The 21021-nt window shown below is 40.4% G+C and overlaps 1 protein-coding gene across 1 annotated transcript in view; it reads right to left on the bottom strand.

Moving 5' to 3' along the window:
- Nucleotides 1-21021, bottom strand: part of PLD5 (phospholipase D family member 5) — a 316875-nt gene that overhangs the window by 7096 nt on the left and 288758 nt on the right. The window contains exons 6-8 of the mRNA XM_040967871.1: nt 12433-12630; nt 7416-7552; nt 1789-1957 (exon numbers count right to left, since the gene is read on the bottom strand). Coding sequence (XP_040823805.1) covers nt 1789-1957; nt 7416-7552; nt 12433-12630 — 504 coding nt within the window. The remainder of the gene's footprint in view (nt 1-1788; nt 1958-7415; nt 7553-12432; nt 12631-21021) is intronic.

The raw sequence follows: 21021 nt of genomic DNA, 5'->3' as shown, positions 1-21021 counted from the left end.
AGAATCTACTAAGAATTATCTATGCCTCAGCACAGAGACAACATTACCCTGGTTACAAGGACTGTAATTCAGCCAATTTCCTCAGTTCCTACTTTCTGCAAAAATCTTTTATAGGCTCTTCAAACTAACTTAGTAACTGACTTAAAAGCTTTTGCGATAAAGTAATAAACTCATGAGTTTATATGAGCATTGAGGGTGTCATCACTCAAAATGAGGAGTCACAGCATTTGGACATGTTGATATATTTTCCTGTTCCCTTTACAAAAAGGTACTATAATAGGGGTTGGCATTTAGCTTAGGTCGTAGGATGCTGTTTAGCATGTCCGGGTCTGATGTTGGTGTGCCTGGTTTGACTCTAAGGTTTGAGTCTTGGCTGCTGCATGCCTGATTCCAGTTTCCTGCTAATGCTCACCCTGAATGACATAAGTTGTTGAGTTCTCAGAATGAGGTCCTGGTTCCAGGCTTTCGAGTGCTTCAGTCCCAGCCATTAGGCATTTGGGGGAGTGCATGAGCACATAGGGGCTCTCTAACTCTCAAATAAATACACGTAAATATTTTTAGGAAGATATTTATAGAATTAATTTGGATTTGAAAAAGAATAAGGCATAACCTAACATCAACTCAAGAAATGAGTTATGAAAACTCTTTGAAGGAGAATAACCTGTTTTCTATACATTGGGGCTGTAACTACCTTTTCTACCTTGTCTTATAATTGATGCATAGCAAGGCACAGCCTCTTACAAAATGGGAACTAGTGAATTATTAGTGTTTGCTTTATTCAAAGATTGTGAACATCTGAGTCCAAAGGAAATGAAACTATTGAAAAGTATTGACGTATTCTGCTTCTTTTGTGTTATCCTGCAAATTTCCAACAAAAGCACTTTGCAGTTAACAATCCATAGAGATGTCAACTGTTAGTGGCCTTAGTAGCAGGAGTACTGTGGGGTCAGGAAGGGAGAGCAGTGGGCATCCCTGATATGGCCTAAGGGGAAACCGAGAAAGAAGGCGAGAACAAGTGCACCAGACTGTACCAGAGGCCCAGACATGCTCTGCTCCCTCTAGACGTGGTAAGTCTGACAGCAGTGCTCCTCTGACCTTGTACATTCTGAAATGCATGACTTCACTGAGCTACACTATGGCAGAAAATGACTAACTAGGCCTTGTTCTCAGGTCTCATTCTGAGCTCTGCTTCCTCCTTCACTGGCTTATAGAATCTTCCTGCCTTCGTTAGCTCTCTTCTTTAACTTCATTTATCCAGGTACTCACTAATTCAACACGTGATTCACATGTTGTGTGACAAACAACGTGTTAGGCAGTGGAAATATGATGGTGAGCTAGAGACACCTGTTCCTTGCTTCCCTAGCATGGGAGCCCCAATGTGGGGTTATTAGGGCGAGAGGCATCTTGGTGTTCTATGTCCAGTACTAACTAGGCCTGTTGGTTATAGTTTTACACATAAGAATAACAGATGATTTAAAGTGGAAAGTATGCAGTAGAATGTGTGTGTGTGTGATAGAGAGGGAGAGGGAGAAAAAGAGGGGGGGGAGGGAGAGTGAGAGAGAGAGACCGAGACTAGAGGGCATTAGGAAACTTGGGTCCCAGTCTCCTTTTCCATGTATGACTCTTTTGAAACATTATTTATCCTGTCTTTGCAAGTATTTTTCACTCCCAAAGAGTGTCACCCTGGCTTGTACTGGAAGTTCACATGTTCATGTATGCCTGTAGTTTGCACAGATTTGCACAGTATACATTCTTTCTGCTCAATACTACTTACAATGTAATACTTACAACTTTCAAACTGCAGTTGGCTATTTCAGTGCAAATAGCTTTAAGAGATGAAATAAAGTTAAATGTGAGAGGATCAGTTTTCTTCCAGAAGCTTATGAGGAGTCGAACTTTCACACTTCGTAAAACTAATGCTTCTCTTATTTTTCCATCCAAGTCTGGCCAATATGTCCTGAAGAAATGGGATCCATATAAATAAAAATAAGACAATAATTTAGCTTTAGGAGAAAGACTCACAGGATACCAGAGTACATTTCTGTTACTCTGGTTATTTGTTCTGTAAAATATAAGGATACCTAAAGAGATCATGGTCGTGGGATGAAAAGATAAGTTTGCTTTGGCATAAAAATTTGACATTTCATGCAGCACTTTCATAATATATATTTTCCTTAAACTTCTGGAAGACCCTTTGAGTAAACCAATTTATAGGGCAGGTTGCAAAAAAACGAGTCTCTTCAGTAAAGTCTCAAGAGATGATGTGTACTAGTAGCTATCCCTGTCTAAATGTTATGTTTCATCCACTAGAACCTTGAACTGTATGGGTCTAGTCTTATGTAGACATCTGGACCACTATCATGAATCTACTTCCCCTCATGCCCAGCTCTACTTGGACTTCATTCCATATGAGTTGTCGTTCCATCAAGAACCCTTACTCCTTCAATCCCCAATGCCACTCCAGCCTCTCATCATTAATAACACACCCCCTCGGCATGGCTTGACTTTACTGATCTGACCTTTCCCATGCTTTTATTTCCAGATGATTCTTGTGTGGTCTGTCCTGACCATAGCTTCCATCAGGCACACAGGTTCTCCCCTAAGCTCAGCTTTCTTCCCTGAATTCTTAGCCCTCTGCAGTAACCATATCCTAGCACCACAGTTTCTCCTCAACTTTTGTCATGTAGTTTCACAACTGTTACTTGGTTAGGATGTGGTTCATCTTGTAACACTGCCAGAACTGTCATTCAGTTCTCACAAAGAACAAAACCATTTCCTGTCTTAAGACTCATGCTGTATTTATCACTATCTGCCTCAGTGTCATTTATCAGTGTTTTGTCCACTCATTTAACACTTGCCCTAACCTTGCACCCTGACCCCTATTCTTCAAGCCCCCACTCTCTTAATCACACTGAATCTCCCTTCCCCTCTCATAAGCCACCAGTCTCCCATCCCCACCATGTGTCTGGCCCTTCTGCTCCTCCTCCTATTGAAGAATCACTTGATCACTTGAAGAATACTTGTCCCTCTACCTTCCTCTCATGCATGGAAAAATCCAAATCATGGATCAGCACTGTAATTCTCCATTTCTGTAAAGGTGAGGAGACCTGGGAAAAGTCATATTAAGCTTGTGCTCCAAATTGGATTTTGTGCATCCAGTCTTATAGTACCAAGAACATCTTTCAAGACCATGAAATGATTCCCATGGAAAAGCCAACATGGTTATCTTATTACTGTAGATAAAAAAAAATGATGGGGACTGCATAAAGTCACATGACTACCTGGAAGTCAGCTCCTCCTTCCCAGTTCTTGGTCCATGTCCTATTTCCAATTTGATCTTACCACCTTACCTTGGGTTCCATGACCCAGCACCAAATCTGCCAGAATATTTTTCTCCTTCTGTTCATGCTGTCCTTTTTACTTAGAAATGCACCTTTCTTATCCTTGGCTAACTAATTCCTAAGAATTTTTAAGCATCATTCAGGTGGCATCTCTAATAAGCTTCCTCTAATATGGAAACTGTCACAGATACCATTTTAATGAGCATATTTAATATTCTGCACATATAAACCTATTGGTCCACACCTCTGTGTTCTAATGATCTATTCTGGGTCAATCTATTCTTATTAGGGTGAGCTTTTGAAACCATACATTTTAATCTCTAATCACCATGCTCAAATATTTGATTGAATCCATAAATGAAAAATACCAAGATGATGATTCTCCATATCCCTAAGTGGTAATTTCTGAAGTCCCTAATACATGCCTGAAATCACTGACAATGGCCAACCACTTATTTAGACACTGTTGTTCTAAATGCATATCTGTGATACTTTGGCTTATAAATTAGGCATAGTAACAACAATGCCAATAATTAGTAAAATAAGAATAATTCAAACAATATGCTCTAAGAAGCTAAATTTAAAATTTATGAATTATTTTGTCCTTGAATTTTGCATTTCTGATTTTTGGAGCACAGCAGTCTGATACTCAGTGAAACTGTAGATAGCAAAATTGCATATGGAGATTGGTGGGGACTACCAAAGCTTCAAAGAAAAATCAGCCTATGATTTCATCAGTCCTTCATATATTTTCTGGCTTCTGAAAGATATAGTTCCTCTGACTGAATAAATAATAATGAACTCCCCCAAACTGAGACTTAAAAAAAGAGGTGATTTGCTTGATTGAACAGCTTGATTGCTATTTCAGGATGAAACAGGGTGTCTGATGTTCTTGCTGTCGGATTTGTTTGGTTACACATCATTGTCTCAGCTTCTACCTTGGAAAGAAGAGCTTGCCTCTAACACTAGTGCTGTACACATAGTGGTGCACTTTATTTTTTTACATGCTGTCAACCAGTTCTCATTTGGGAGCGTGTGGACTTTCTCAGTTTCTGCAGTGTACAAAGTTAGGTCTATAAATTAGTTAATTCTGCTAACATCTTGAATTATGTTATTATGTACTTGTCTGTCTATTAACACTGAATTCACTCCTGAAAAACTTTTCTGGGACTATTTAGATGAGTAATCAGTTTGACTTTCAGAAGGTTTCATTCATTTGAGAAGAATTTAATCATAACCTAGGTGCTTGAACCATTATTGCATGAGTTTTCACTGAGAAAATTTATATTTCTTAAATTTAAAATCTTTAATTTTTAAGTTCTCTTTGAACACAACTGAATGATAAATTAATAACCGAAAGCAAAACAAAAAAACAGATTCAGCTGTCTAGTGCTTTTCTAACTTTGTGTCCGTGTTCTCTAACATTTATATTTCTATGATATTTTAGAGCCTTGCACTCCTTTTCTTTTCCTTCACCACAAAGGACATCAATTTTGCTCACAGAACTCCGTGGAACAAAAGCTTTCAATTCTGAGACTGACAGCCCCATGGGCTTGATTTCATTCTCCCTCTGCATAAGAGAAAGACTCAGCAAAACCTTTTGCTTCAAAATCTTCCTAAGGTGAAGTCGACGCCCAACACGAACTCTAAAACCAGGCAAGCAACGCAATAAGAAAAACACAATGAGGGACTAAATAAATAGGATGGTGCTGTGGGGAAAGCATCCAGGAACGTTCAAAGTATGCTCAGTATATTAAAGCAAAAGTTAGGAATAGTTTGCATCTTAAAGCTTAAAAAATGCTGTTCCACTGACTGGCATCAGAGGCAATCACTTTCTGAAGAAATAGTTTTTTTTTTTTTTTTTGCAATCCTGCAGTCGTCTGCATATAGAACTTGCATAATATGCGTATGTGGGATTTGTGATACGGAAAATATTCAAGCAATACAGGGCACATTTAAGCTCAGGAAATGATTATTTTAAAATTGTGATTTTCTCAATTATATAGTACTTGTTTCGCTCCCAGAAATACAACCTTCAAAAACTTTTCCTAGAATAAATTAATTATGTAAAACTTTGGCAAGCACCCAAATCTTTGCCTTCTCAGCAAGAAACCAAAAGTGGGACGACCTATGCATGGTGACGATTTATGCACTGCCTGATTTTCCAAGAAGCTTGTCATAAACTGTGCCTCTGAATTTATTTTATGTTATTTGCATGCCTGAACAGTGATAAAGTATTAGAAAACATTTTTGGGATGATGTCTTTCTCACACAGAGGAATAGATTGCCTAAAACATACATTTTAAATTACCTTCTCCTTGACATTGAGATATGAGAATTTCTTATACTCCCAGCAGTCTTCATGACGTGTGAAAGTGATGCCTGCTTTAGGGCAACTCCCCATAGATGTCTTGTTGGAATATGCCCTTCAGGGATATCTGCATTGATAATTTTCAAATGATATTTAAAAATAATTCTAAAACTAAGAACAACCTAAAGTTGCTCTCATGATCATGACACTAAGCTATCAAAATTATTTTCTGTAGGGTGAAACTTGGAGTTCTGAAAATGGACTTACTGTAGGCAACTGCCTAGGTTACCTTGTAATTAAGCAAGTGTTACACTAGTGTAGGGGGAAAAGCAGCCAATTGCTGGCAGGAATTCTGGGCTAGTTAAAGCCAAATTGGTATAAACTATGCCAATAGGCCAGCATAGTTACTTGTTTCTTTTTTTTTTTTTTTTTCTTTTTTTAAGATACATGGGGAAAACAAGGAACTCTAGGCCAGGAAGACAGCGAATGCTAGGCCAGGTCACACTATCCCAGACCCCAGGCAGAGGTGCTGAAGATTGTCTGAGGAAGGGGTTAGGAGGACATGTAGGAGTGGCTGAGGGCATGTGACAGAGGAATGACTTTTGGGGTCTTCACTGATCAGGCCACTGCACTGAGCTGGAGTGGTTTAGAGAGGGGAAACCAAAGCGCATGTCTATCAGGCCAAAGTAACCACCCATATGGGAGATGTGGCCTGCCACACACAAAAGCTGGGGCTACAGGGCATGCATGGCTGGGCTAGGCTGCAATACTCACCGGTAACTGTGGGAACAGGGGGTGGGCCATGTCCAGCACCACTGGATCTGGGGGCAGATTCTGTAGGGGCTTGTGAGCTCCCTCTGAGATTGCAGCACTGCTTGTTTGCATGGAGAGCTGCAGGTGGCGATAGGCTGAGCCAAAGGAATCAGAGAACCCACCTGACACTCAAAGGAGCTGCAGCTGGGGGAGGTCAGACAGGACCACACTGCAGCATCCACTGGCACATGCAAAGGCCAGGACTGAGAGCAAACCATACCAACCAGGGCTGCTACACCTGCTAGCATGAGTGGGATCCAGGGCTGGGAACAGGCCTGGTAAGAGAACTTAGAAAACCACAGCTCCCCCTTTGGGGCACAAGAGTTGGGGCAGGGTGTGGGCCAGGCCAGGCAGGGCTGTAGCACTCCTCACCACTGGGTATGCATGAGCACTGGTTGGAATAAAGGCTGGTCTGGGCTAGGCTGCAGCTGAGACAGACATGTACAAAAACGTGCTAGGGACAGGCCTGGTAGAGGTTGTTGGGGATCACCTCACCTCATAGGTCTTGGCACCTGCTGGTATGTGTAAGGATAGGGTCTGCGGTGGGCTGTCTGGGCTGGACCACAGCACCTGCATCCCGATATGTGGGTTGGCTGGTGCAGGTGATGGACTGCCCCTGACCCTGCACTGGCTGGTGCATATAAAAGCCTGAGGTCACCCCAGGCAAGGTTTCTTTCCCATCAAGATGACTGCAGTCAAACCTTCCTGACCATAATCAGAGGCCCACATTGGTGTGAATCCCTCAACTATGCAAACAATCTTAGGAAAAAAAATAATAAAATAACAGACTTGCATGGATGAGAAATGCTTCATGGGTAAGTTGTAAATGCACCCCAGGCAGGTTTGAATGGTGTACTCAACACAGACTTATCACATCTGGGCATGCAGACTGCTCTCCTCTGGGGCCCTAGTTCACTGTGCAGCCCTGGAGAGGCTGGGTATTCACTGACCTCTTGGTGCTTGTGCTGGAGATGGGCAGGTAGTCCATGACGGCGATGTACACATACTGCTTGGCATCGTCTATCACGCTGTAGATGGCGTCTATGTCAAAGCTTCTGTTTTTAGGGCAAAAGAGTTTGGGAGAATTCTGTGAAGACACAGAAACCAAGCTTTTAGAGTGTTAATTTTTGGAAACCAGTGTTTTCATTGTGTGTTTTTTAATGAGCTTTTAGTCTGCTTTCTGACTTTCCACTAAAGATAGGCTCAGTATGGTCAAAGATGAGGAATGATGGAAATGAAGTATGCTGGGTTGGACCTCAAGTCTGGTTTGTTTTTGTTTTCAACCCTACCCCCCAAAATGTGCAGCACATGAGTCTGAGCCTAGAGCTCCATTTGGGTCTCCCAGGCAAATGAAGCAAATCAAGAATTTGGGGCGTCATTTGCTGCCTCCCAGGAGCATTAGCAGGAACCTATTAGAAGTGAAGAATTACTGGGACTTGAACCAGGCACTGAAACACAAAATCTAAGTGGTCCGTACAGCAGGCCTGCCCCAATTTTTCTTTTGTATGTCAATTTCACTCATATAAAAATTTTATATCAAAGAAATGTACAATATTTGCTTTGGGATTGGCTTATTTCACTAAGCCTATTTTGCATCTACTTTATAGCAAAAGGCAGGATTTCATTTTTTATAGTTGAGTAGCTCTCCATCATACACCAATGACAAATTTTCCTTAGTCATTAGATAGGGAATCAACCAAGATGTCTACTTATTGTGAATTAAGCTGCCATAAACATTGGGGTGCAAATAACTTTGATATGCTGATTTCATTTTCTTGGAGTAAATTTCTAGGAGTGTGATAGCTGGGTCATTTGGCACATCTAGGGTCATACTTTTGAGGACCATGTTCCATAATGGTTGTCTAGACATAAGGTATCAGTTCCCTTGATATTCTGTCTGTCCTTAGTGTGTTCCAGAGTTCTCTGTCCGCTGTTTGAGGTGGAGATGAACAAAGAGCACACAGACCAATGATGCACAACACAATGACAACTCGGGCACAGGATCCTAACTAGCGTCAACAGCTCTTACAGAAGGTTGGTGAGTTTCCCTCTTAGTACTTCTCAGCAAATTTTCTGAACCTGGCACAATATAATCCTTTATTTCACAATGAAATAAAGGGGAGGGACAAGATATACCCTCTTGCATATATTAGGTCTGTGATAATCTTTTACTATCAAGCATTCTTGTGCCACTTCACACCCAGGTTAATCCATGTTTCTGTCTCAGATTAATACTTGCTTTATAAGGATATTTTAAGTATTTGCTTTGTAAAGGATAAAGCTGTTAAGGTAGGTCTCTCGTTTCATAAGTATTTGCTGGTTTTTTTTAAATTGGAAAGTCAGATATACAGAGAGGAGGAGAGACAGAGAGAAAGATCTTCTGTTCGATGATCCACTCCCCAAGTGAGCGCAACGGTTAGTGCTATGCCATACTGAAGCCAGGAGCCAGGAACCTCTTCCAGGTCTCCCAGACAGTGCAGAGTCCCAAGGCTTTGAGCCGTCCTCCACTGCTTTACCAGGCCACAAGCAGGGAGCTGGATGGGAAGTGGAGCTGCTGGGATTAGAACCGGCACTCATATGGGATCCTGGTGCGTTCAAGGTGAGGACTTCAGCTGCTAGGTTACCACGCCACCGTGCCCTGTTTTTTTTTTTTTTAAATCCATATCATAATTCTGGAATGCATATGTTAAATACAAATGAAAAGAGAATTCACAGGGTGAGAAAATATTTCCAAGTGCTTGATAAGGCACTGTTATCTGGAATATGAAAATGTCTTCAGACTCTATTTTTAGAAAATCCTAATTTAAAAATAGTTTGCTAGATAATTCTCAACATATGGCTAATATGCAAAATATGGCTAACATCCACATTAAAGCTATGAATCAAAATCAAGACTCTAGAGATCTTATCTACTAAGAGCTAAAAGAAGGTACAAAGTAACAAATGTTAGCAAGGGTGTGGACAAATGGTATATTCATTTATTGTTGGTGAGACAGAAAAATGGTACAGCCAATTTGAAAAAACAGTTTGGCCATTTCTCAGTTTTCAAATGGAGTTACTACACCGCTCAGCAACTCCACTCCTGAGTACCAACGCTAGATAATGGAAAACATAATTAAATAAAAATTCTTACATGAATGTTCATAGTATGACTATGCAGAATAGCCTCCAAAGAAACAACCAAATGTCCATCAGCTAAAAGATGTTAAACAGTGTGTGTTATATCCATACAATGGAAATTCATTGGCCACATTACGGTATAAACCTTGAAAACATGCTGAGTAATGGAAGTCAGTTCAGAAAAAGGCAGGTCCATAAACAAGTAGATTAATGGATGCCAAGGACTTGGATGACGACTGAGGTGTAAAAGGGCTTTTCTTTATGGTGAAGAGAAATTAAAATTTAATAGCAGAGATGGCTGTAAAAGTTTGACTATAATAGAACTCACTGACTTATGTACATTAAAGAGTGAATTTTATGGTACTGGAAAGTGTTAAAGAGGCATATGATATGAGATTTTTTTTGCATGGTAACATCAAATTCTACTAAATGTCTACTCTTACTCAGTAAATATCTCAGTATACCAATCAGTGAGTGAATAGAATAATAAGCAACAAAAAATTAGGTCTGTCATACACTTATATTGATAAGAACAGGCCTTAATAAAAATATTCAGCTGAAGAAAATGAAAAATAATAAAAATGGAACTTGAACTAGTCTTTATCTTAGCAAAAAAAAAAAAAAAGCTTACAATAGAGAACCTTGACCATCACTTCTTCTGATTTCATTAGAATTACCTGTCCCCATGTGACTCAAAATCAAATGCAGCCAAATATCTATTTGTTTGCCATCAAAACATCATGAGTAGTTGTAACTTAATTAAACAGTTACATATAAATTTTATCAATCATCTGAAATCTTATTTGGGGAATGAGTTCTCTTAAAGTCTTTATTCCATTTTTATATTTTTACTTTAGTCTTGGCACTGTCATCTTACAAAATGTACTATTTTTTTGATATTTTGCAGCAAGTACAATGAATTTAATTAAATTTGTCTTGGCATTTGTTTGGACTTATGTTACTGAAAAAATCGTATAGCTTCAGAAACTTTCTGTTAATATTACTTTTAATAAAACCAATCCAATATTCATTGCTTCACAGAGTTCCAAGTAAGGTGCTGGGAATACTAACTATGAATAGTATTGTATGTGAACTTCAAAGTCTTATAAAGAAGTGGAAAAGATGATCATGAATAAGTGGTTATGCAAGTGTGATAAATGGTAATAGGAGACATGAGATCAAGACGCTGTGACTGAATAAAACTATTTCCAGTGGCAGAGGCTTGATGACTTTCAAAGGCTCCTGTAATTTATCTCTTCAATGATGATGCTCAGTCAATATCTAGTGAATTTCAATTCATATAGGCTTGATGTTACGAATGGTAAATAACAAATTTTAAAACTGTAAAATTGCTTGATTTACAAAATTCGCTGAAAAAAAAATGTTTCATGGCTCATTTTATGGCAATCTCTTTATTAAAAAGCAATTTCTAAATTTGCCCTAAAATGTAACAAAGGCTTTCCACTTCAGGTTTTATCAAAAGCCTTAGGTCTGTTCTGTGTATAATAAATGTTAACTTTAGAATCAGCAGAACAAAACTTTTCATGGGCAAGAAGTTGCATATATAAAACAGTTGTATTCACTTGTCCAGCAAATGTCTCAAATCTAATCTGAATCTAATCTGTTCTGCTGGGTTTGGGCTGAGCATGTGCCCCTTGCTTGGGTGTCATGTTACTTAGTCAAAACCTGGGGATACTACCTGGCCTTTTTGTCTTCTATGGTTACCTTGAGGAGAGCAAGAAAAATTAGTATTTGCAATGATTTTGTTAGCAAAATTCCCTGTTGCGATATGCCACTTACTGGTTATTATGTCGTTGAACTTCACTCACAGAAAACTAAAAGGCCTTTTCTTTTAGCTCTTTTTGATGAAATTCACTTATAGTCTATTGTCTGCTATTCACAATTATGTGATTTTAAGACTACCTTGTTCTTCCTCTAATACAACGTTTCTAAAATTTCAGGTTGCGCTTTGAGAAGACAAAATGCTCTTAGGTAAGAACTGTTGGCATAAAAGTACTACAGAATCACTGGATAAACAATATTAAATTGGAGCATATCCACGAGAAGTTTCTTTAAGCATCTGGATCAATTCAGAAGCTTGATCCAAATTAGACTCAAAGTCCCTCCTGGATTCAGTGTGAGTCTGGGAATGGGAGAGAGGTGGGATTATCAATCTACTTTCAAACAGACTCCCAGAAGCTTAAGTTTGGGGATGTAGGTCCCCACACTCACACAGCCCACTCCCAGTAACACTGCAAGGCAGCTAAGTCATGCGGGCAGTGACATGGTGGCCTGGGGAGATGAGCATGTATAGGTTGTGTGTGAGCTGGAGGTTTGTAACCTTTCCCACCAGCCCCAATAGAGTAAAACTGCTCTGGTTTCATCTCTTTTTTACATTGGCCTTCCCTCATACCTGTCTCATCAATGGCTTCTACAGCTAAAAACAAGTCTGAACATCACTGATGTAAGACCTCCTGTTAGGTTGTTAGATTCTGATGTCAGGAGACCTGGGAGCTGGTGCCTCTCCTGCCATTGTCCATCTGATGGACTTGGTCCTGGTAGGTAAGCATCACTGTCTTCATCTGTAGCAGTCATAGTCCTGTGTCTACCTTCCAGGATGAGGCTGGGGTGGGAAGCGGGGGGAGTCTAATGAGATAAGATACCTGAAATTACAAATGATTCTACAAATTTCTCATTAGGGACAGCAAATGATTCACACGAGAGTGGATACATTTAAATTCCACTAGGAGGTGAATTTATCTGATTTGTTTGTGCCCAAGTTAGGACCATGCTGAAATGCTCTGACTTAAGTGAGAGCTTCTGAAGGAAAGAAAGAGGGCAACTCACCGATACAAATGCTTGGGATTTGGTCTCATTCAGCTGAAGCTGCAATTTCTTCTCATTGTCATAGACTCCATAGAGTCTCTTGGACCAGGTCTGAGGTACTCGGCTCTTGAATTTTAATGAACTATACAAAGCAAATATCCTCTGCAAATCTAGGACCAGGCAGCTGCAGTTGTAGAAGATGACACCAAGTTCTTTCATCTGTGAAATTAAAATTGAAAGCATCAAGGTTGTGTACTAGGTGCTATGTTCAGAGAAAAAGATGCATAAAGAATGCAATAGTGATATATTTTCTCCTTGCATTTGTTGTACAGGAGTATGCAGATATAGTCACATAATGATGTACAGAAGTGATATATTTAAAAATGCATAGATATTTCAAGAACTTTTGCTTGCCTTTTACATGTGGGCTGTTATGGGTAATTATCTCATATTCACCTCTAGTTTCCCATAATTCTTAAGATTTTATTTTCTTAAAACTAAACTTTGCGCGAGCATTTAGATTATGCAGCAACAGAAAGGCTGACTTCTAATTGCAGCAGAGCACAGACTACAGTCATGGGTGTCGGAATTAGGTTCCAGGCCCATGGCTTCCTAGTCGTGTGACCTTAAACAACAAATATCTGGCCCTCAGCATCTTCCTCCATAAAATGGAAGTAATAGTATTAATTGCCTATAGTTGTTACGAGACTTAAGGGACACTTAGAACAGTGTTAATCAAATGGCAATTGCTGAAAATATATTAGCAATCACGAATCTTAGTAATGTTCCACAAACCTCAATAAAACACCAGTAAACTCTCTCAACAAAGAGACCAGAGAGATCATTTTCACTGTCTCTCTCAATGCATGAATAAGGAGAGAGTAAAGCTTTCAGAGGCAAGTAGGAGTACATTCTCAAAGTTGGAGTTTAAAGCAAGAATCTGGGGGATGCCAGTATTCTGACTCCTCATCAGATACACCCAGGAACACGGCCACACTGGCTGCATCTGAGTCCATTTGTAAAAATTGTGTCATACCTCTGTGAGTCGGGTGGTGAGGGGTTTGCCAGGAAACTTGGCTTCCTGGGGAACCAGAATCAACTGGACATTTCCCTCCTAACCATTCCTCCATCAGCTACTAAGGATTGTTTGCCCAGGGTGGCAGGATAGATCACACATGTCAACACAGGGCTCCCAGGATCATGCAGCATGAAGATGTTTCTGCTGTCACCTATGTACATGTATCACCATTTTGTAAGCTGCATTGTGCATAGAACGAAACGGCCCAAGTTATTTACCAGGCATAGGCATGTTTGTATTTCTCCTTCTAAAGCAGAACCAGCAAAGGTATGAACGTTCCTATATGTAATACCATCCCTCTGTATGTGTGGGTCCTCACACAGATATTTGATACTATGTTAAGTTCCATGTTGTAGATGCAACTAAAAGGGAGTCAAAAAATAATTGGAAAAATTTATGTCTGTATTGAATACTTGCAGACATTTTTCCCTAAGCAGTAATTATTCCCTAAGCAGTATGTACACAACTGCCTACATAGCATTTACCCTTATAAAAGTAGATGAGAGATGATTTAAATATGAGGGAGGAGATGCATAAGTTCTATACATTTGCAATGCCATATTATACAAGGGCTTCAAGCACCTGTGGATTAGAGTGCTGGAACCCATCTCCACAGATGCTGTGTATCTATGTCATGTGCACATGAATTTTACTATGCATTCCTAGAATTAGATATCTAAGTACTTAAAGACAATTAAAACTTAGGCTATGAAAGGAAACAGAGGAGGGCACATGAGAGAGATTCTCAGAGCTGTGAGGCTGAAAGTCGACTAGAAAGAGGAGAATGAATGCCCGAGTGTGTACATGTGACTTGTCTGTGCGTCTGATGGCAGGGCAGAGACCTGAAGGGATGGGGACATTTGTGCAGGGCAGTGGTGGGAAAAGGGCAAAGATGGCAGATCCCCAAGCCCAAGCAGTAGCACAGGAAGACACATGTTCTTATTTGTTTTTGAGTCTCAGATATTTTGGAAACTGCCCAGAGTAACTGCTATTGAGGACTCACCTCACTGAGGAGGAAGACAGGACTCTCCTGTCAGCAGAGTAGCTGCTAGCAGGGCCCCATGCCTATCAAACTCTGCATCTATCCTTTGGGATTGGTGCCTTTCTCCAGACTGAATCAATGCTGCCACATTCTCTCCTCTAGAAACTTCTAGCACTCCACTGTTTATCAAGTTTCCTCAGTTACAGGTTTGAGTTCTGAACCTTGGCTGTGGGTAAGTAGCTGCACCCCAGGATGAGGGTGTTCTGACCATGTTTCCATGCCTGCCAAACACAAGCCAAGACACAGGAACGAGTCTGGGAGCTAATGGTCTCCTGCCCTCGCCTGGAACCACTATTGGAAAGGGCCATACAATTAAACAAACTTGCTGGATTCTGAGACCAATGATGTGAACTGAAGCTCAGAATCTTTCATCCAGCAGACATAAAGGCAAGGAGAAGCTCTTTAGTTTCTTTGAACCATCTGCATCTGAGGGGATCTGGCTACAAGCCATATTCAAGACACAAGTTTACTGCCAACTTTGCAGCCCTTTTCACCTACAGACCTTCCTTTTGATACTGTCCAGAGAACTTCTGTTCATCAAGACCAGTTCCCTCTAGCTGCTGCATGATTGTTGATGACTTGTGCCTAGATGTTAAAGCCAGATAAGGAAGTTTATATCTTGACTCAGTTCCTTGCTTATTCTTTGGCTAACTTACTTAAATCTTTACTCATTTACAAACCAAAAACTTCCAAGGACTGCTGCTGAGTACCAGAAGCTAGAAGGAGGCAAATCATAGATCCAATACCCGGATTTCAAATTTCAGTCTCCTGCACTGGGAGACAATTTTTTTTTTTCCGAAACCACCAAATCCATAGTCATTTTTTATGACAATCCTAGGAAACTAATTCAGTATGCCTGCCCAACTTTAATCTTAAGACTAAGTCAGGCAGAAAGAATTTTATCTCATTTTACACAGGAGGAAATTGAAACTTTCGAGTTATTTTCCCAGTGGTAAATGACACAGCTGGGATGTGAGTTTTGGTGTAACTCAGAAGCTTGTATACATAATCACTATTCTATATTGCTTTTAGCAAAGACTAGTATATAATATTTATATTATTGTATTATTCTGCAAACCTTTTGTAGCCAATTCATCTTTGCTTTATCATCCTAATTGGTATATATCTCTGATGTACCATGTTCTATTATTTTATAATATGTAAAAATAAAACATTGCATTAAAAACATACATGTCTGGGAATAGATATTTATGCTACCACTTAAGAGACTGCATCTCATAATGAACTGCCTAGGTTCAATTCCCAGCTCTTTCTGTTAGTGCAGAATCTGGGAGTTATGGTCATAGCCCAAGTAAGTGGGTGCCTGCCACCCACATGGGAGATGTGGATTACTGGACTTGGCTTCTGTCCAGTCCAATCCAGCTATGCTCATTGGATGGTCTGTCTATCTGCTGAGTAAATAAACAGATTACTTGAGTATTTGCTCCAGCAGTTAAGATGCACTTGGAGTGTCCACTTGCCACACTCAAGTGTCTCAATGGGATTGATTTTCTGTTCTATCTCCAATCCAAGTTTTCACAATTTACATACTGGGAGGCAGAGGGTAATGACTGAAATATCTGAATTCCTGGCAGTCAAGTGGAACCTGAATGCAGCTCCTGTCTCAGATGGGAGTGTATCAGTGGATTTTTTAGTTAAAATAAGTATGTTTGTAGAAACCAAAAAACGCACTATAAATGCGCTGTAGAAATTAGAAAACAGATGAATACGAGAATAAAAACATATTCCCACAAAGTAGACAAAAACTATTGACAGCTTACAGCATATCCCTTCAGACCTTCCTAATGCATTCAAAAACAGATGAAATTTTCACTAAGGTTATGATATTTATAGATAACATCGCATATTGCTGTATGCGCTGAATTATCCATACCTTTAAAAACCAGCAAGCATTCCTTTTCATATCCAATCCACCATCAACCTTCATTTGTCACAAAAAATCACAAAAAATGGTTTTACAATTGCTTGATCTAAATGACAACTAAAGCCAGTTGTCTATTCTAGTCTATTCGAACCTGCTTTTTTTCTTTTAAACTTCACTGACTTGTTGAATAAACTTAAATAACCAGTAATATCCATTTTCATACGTGTCCCACAGAATGTTTCATCTAAAATATGCAGGTTATACATATATAATTACATATATAATAATTATGACATGTTCATATTTATTTCCAGGGATGGCCTCATAGTACTTACTCTAAAATTACTTTTGAATGAAAGTCTGGCTTTAGAAATAAACACAGATAAAAACAGAGATAAAAATAAGCTCCCTTTGCAACCCAGAGTTCCTAGTACCAGAAAAGTGAGGCATCCACCCCATGATTGAATTAGTGATTCTATAAGCAGCAGCAGACACACATGCTCCCTGTTGCCATCTTAAGTCCTGTGCCACCTTGGACTCTGTCAGTACAAACACTATCACCAGAGAAGAAGCCAGTGGATGTCTGCCCAGTCCTGGCACGTGACCTTCTGGAAGTATGAGTTACAATAAGCTTCTTTATCAAGTTACTCTGCCTCATTTCACTGTAACAATGAAACACAATCTATATTTAAAATCATGTCCAGATATATACATAAATTCATAATCATAACTTAATTTAAATTGATGTTCACACCTACAATCTCATCTACAAAGCTACATTTCTATCCACATCCAGGTGAACCACCATAGCTAGATCCATATATACCCATATATATCCCATATATTTCTATCTATACCCAGATCCATTGTCCAGATCCACATCTATTCATATCTGGACCTAAAATTTTAATCCATATTTATATCAATATCCAGATCAATAACTACATCTGTATCTTCTTTTTCCATGAATCAAAATACCATGGTACATTTTGGAGCTATGGCAAAGAATATTCAGACCTGATTCCTTAGAGCACAGAATATAACAGGAATGCAAGCAAACACCAGGCAGGTATAAACAATGCTTTTTTAAATGACAGAGCCATGTGATTTGAGTAGGACAGTCTAGTTTTCAGCGTATACAGAGTACTAAGGCGATGGTCATTAATCTTTCCCAAGGTAGTTTGTGGACTTACAGCAGAGCTCACATCTGAACCCATGGTGTGTTTACTTGTTAGTCTGTTCCTTTCCACTGATTTATCTACTTCAGGCTATGTGTGCCCTCATATACTGGGAAAGTCCCCAGCCTTTGCCACTGCACAGGAGAAATAATTTGGATAGGAGGTCACTTGCCCCATCTGGAATACTTGTGCTATCAAACTGGGTGGCTGGAGCTAAAGGCTGGAGATCACCCACAAGAAGTGTTCCTTAGGCATAAAAGTGATGACTTGGAAGACAATGGTACTTAGCCCCAAATAAGCAGATAGGAAACAACCCCAAACCCATGGAAGGCAGGGGGAAAGGCTGTCACTGAAATACAGTGTGTCAACATTATATTAGGCTTGAACTGTCAAGTCAATGGCAATTTTTTTAAGACAGTGATGGACCTGGCATGGTAGCCTAGTGGCTAAAGTCCTTGCCCTGCAAGTGCCAGAATCCCATATGGGTGCCAGTTCTAATCCCAATTGCTCCACTTTCATTTCAGCTCCCTGCTTGTGACCTGGGAAGGCAGTCAAGGACAGCCCAAATCCTTGGGACCCTACACCCACGTGGGAGACCCAGAAGAAACTCCTGGTTCCTGGGTTCAGATCGGCTCAGCTCCAGCCACTGACGCCTCATGAGGAATGGGCCAGGAGATGCAAGATCTTCCTCTCTGTCTCTCCTCCTCTCTATATATCTGCCTTTTCAATAAAACAAATTAATATGTTTTTTTTTTTAAGACTCAGTGAAATTTCTTCCACAGAACATGCCACAATGCTTAATTCTATTCCCCTGGGAAATCCAAGAAGATGATTCATGAAAGCCAAGTGAGATAGAACCACTGTATTTTTTTTAATTAATTTATTTTTATTGGAAAGGTAGATATACAGAGAGGAAAGACAGAGAGGAAGATTTGTCTGATGGTTCACTCCCCAGGTGGCCACAACAGCTGGAGCTGAGCCAAGTGGAAGCCAGAAGCCAGGAGCCAGGACCTTTTTCCAGGTCTCCTATGTGAGTGCAGGGTCCCAAGGCTTTGGGCCGTCCTCGACTGCTTTCCCAGGCCACAAGCAGGGAGCTGGATGGGAAGCAGGGTGGCCAGGATAAGTACTGGCACCTATATGGGAAACTGCAGCATTCGAGGTGAGGACTTTAACGAGTACACTATTGCGCTGAGCCCGACACTGAACCACTGTTAAAGCACTGGGCTTGGGAACCTGGATTTTACTAACATCTTGGCTCTCCATCTCATTAACCATATGTTTCTGGAAAAGTTCCAAAACCTTGTTTTTGTCACTGAGAAAGAGAAAAGCAGATGCTCCAAGGTAGACATGGGCAGCTAAGATAAAATCTCACCTCCAGTGCAATGAAGCCAGTCACTTTTCAAAACAATCAAGGCTGCTGAAGTACCACGCTCAGAACATTCTTCCCTCCATGACCATCTCCATGCCGTGGTGCTGATGGAGTCCAACAGCAAGGAGTGGTCCATGGCCCCCTTCACCTCCACCCAAAAGGAGGGAAAACAGAAACATTTATCATGCACAATTTCTCTCTCAACCTGACCCTATCCATACTGACTGGAAGCCCATGTGTGTCTGTGGAGAGGCAGCTGTGAGGGACATTGCACCCATTACAACCTAAGTCCAAATAATTCTTTCGAGATATTTTCAGTGTTTTCCCTGTTTTTTAGTCACTGTGTCTTGTATATTCATTGTGGAGTATATCCCATCACATACTTTAACCTGGAACTGTGGTGAGCCACATGTTTCGAAGCCTATGGAAAATCTAGAGGCATAAGATACAAATGCTTATTTAGTGACACCATGAAGACGAGGGATGCTGGCTCCTTTAGGTGTAACTAGAAGGACAGACGCACGTTCACAGGCATTCTCAGCATGGATCACACCCCAGACGTGCCTCCAGTATCATTTATCATCACCAAGGTTCAGGTGACTACTCTCCCTGCTGGCAGCCCATCTAGATTGTCTTCAGCTCATGGTATTTTTATAAGTCTAACACAAGATTTACAGTCCCTTTCGCCCTGTGTGCAAACCAAGCAGCTGTCTTGCCATGAGCTCGATTCTGCCATCCCTGTTCTGGGGCTGCATTATAGCTTGGGCAGCTGAAGGCAATGGAGGGAAGCAAGCCATGCTTTCTAGTGGTGGAAAGGATATGAAACTTCCTCTGAAGAGGATCTTAATCTCAGAATGACTCAAACCCATATCTGGTTTCAACTTTTTGTTTCTGGCTATTGTTGAAGACAGAAAAACAAAGCAAAACAAAATGAAGCTGGTCTTTGTTTTTGCAGATTTTTCATTAATGCAAAGGAACAAACCTTAAAATGCTGACACTGCAAAAAATAACAGATGTGGGCTTTTGAGAAATTAACATGTAGGTGATCAAAGGAAAATGATCCAATTGCTTAATGTCATGTTAGCAATGAGGCAAACCTGGAGTGCCAGTGATGAGTACAGGCCCTGTCCATCCCTGGCCAACCTTGCTAGCTGGCCAGTCACTGGGCTTCCTGATGGACTGCCCTGGCTTTGCAGTTCAACCTCACAGTTGATCACTACAGTCAAAAATAAGTTTAACTGGGCCTGGTACAACGGCTCAATTGGCTAATCTTCCTCTTACAAGCTTAGGGATTCCATATGGGTACCAGGTTTTGCCTTGGCTGCTCTATTTCTGTTCCAGCTCCCTGCTTATGGCCTGGGAAACATTTGGAGGACGGCCCAAAGGCGGGGTCCCCGCACCCACATGGGAGATCTAGAAGAGGCTCCTGGTGTTGGATCAGTATGGTTCTGGCCGTGGCAGCCATTTGGGGTGTGAAGCAACAGATGGAAACTGTTCTTCTGTTTCTCCTTCTCTCTGTAAATCTGCCTTTCTAATAAAAATACATTTAAAAAAAAAAGAAGGTTCAACTCTTTGAGTAAAATTATGCTGATAAACCTGGAGGTCTATCAGTTCACTGTAAATTAGACAAAAATTATGAAGAGATTCTTCTTTCTGTAAAATGGGCATAATGACATAAAAAGTAACATAGTGTTACAGATTAATTCATAGAGTTAAGAGAGGCTTAAGGCCTCAACCAGCTGCAGTGCCATGCCAAGAAGCTGACCTAGGGTAATAAAATTTGAGTTATATCCATGATTCATTCCATTCCCTGCATTAGGTTATGAAATTTGAGAAAACTCTGGTAAGAGTGTGTTTTATGTAAGTCCCAGAGATTTTATCATCCACTGCCTGGAGAAAAATTTCAATGACAGGATTACTAATTTATCACTGCGTTCTCTGTATACCTTGTATTGTGCTAAAGGCTTTAGATGTCTGCATTCTTTAAACCCCACAACAACCCATTTTACAGGCAAGGAAACTGACGCCCACAGAGATAAACAGACTTGCACATATGCA

Source organism: Ochotona curzoniae, unplaced genomic scaffold (genome assembly GCF_017591425.1).
Source record: "Ochotona curzoniae isolate NIBS_2020 unplaced genomic scaffold, NIBS_Ocur_1.0 scaffold_4683, whole genome shotgun sequence".
NCBI lineage: Eukaryota > Metazoa > Chordata > Mammalia > Lagomorpha > Ochotonidae > Ochotona > Ochotona curzoniae.
The sequence above is the reverse complement of the archived record's forward strand: the minus strand, read 5'-3'. Positions and strand labels throughout refer to the sequence as shown.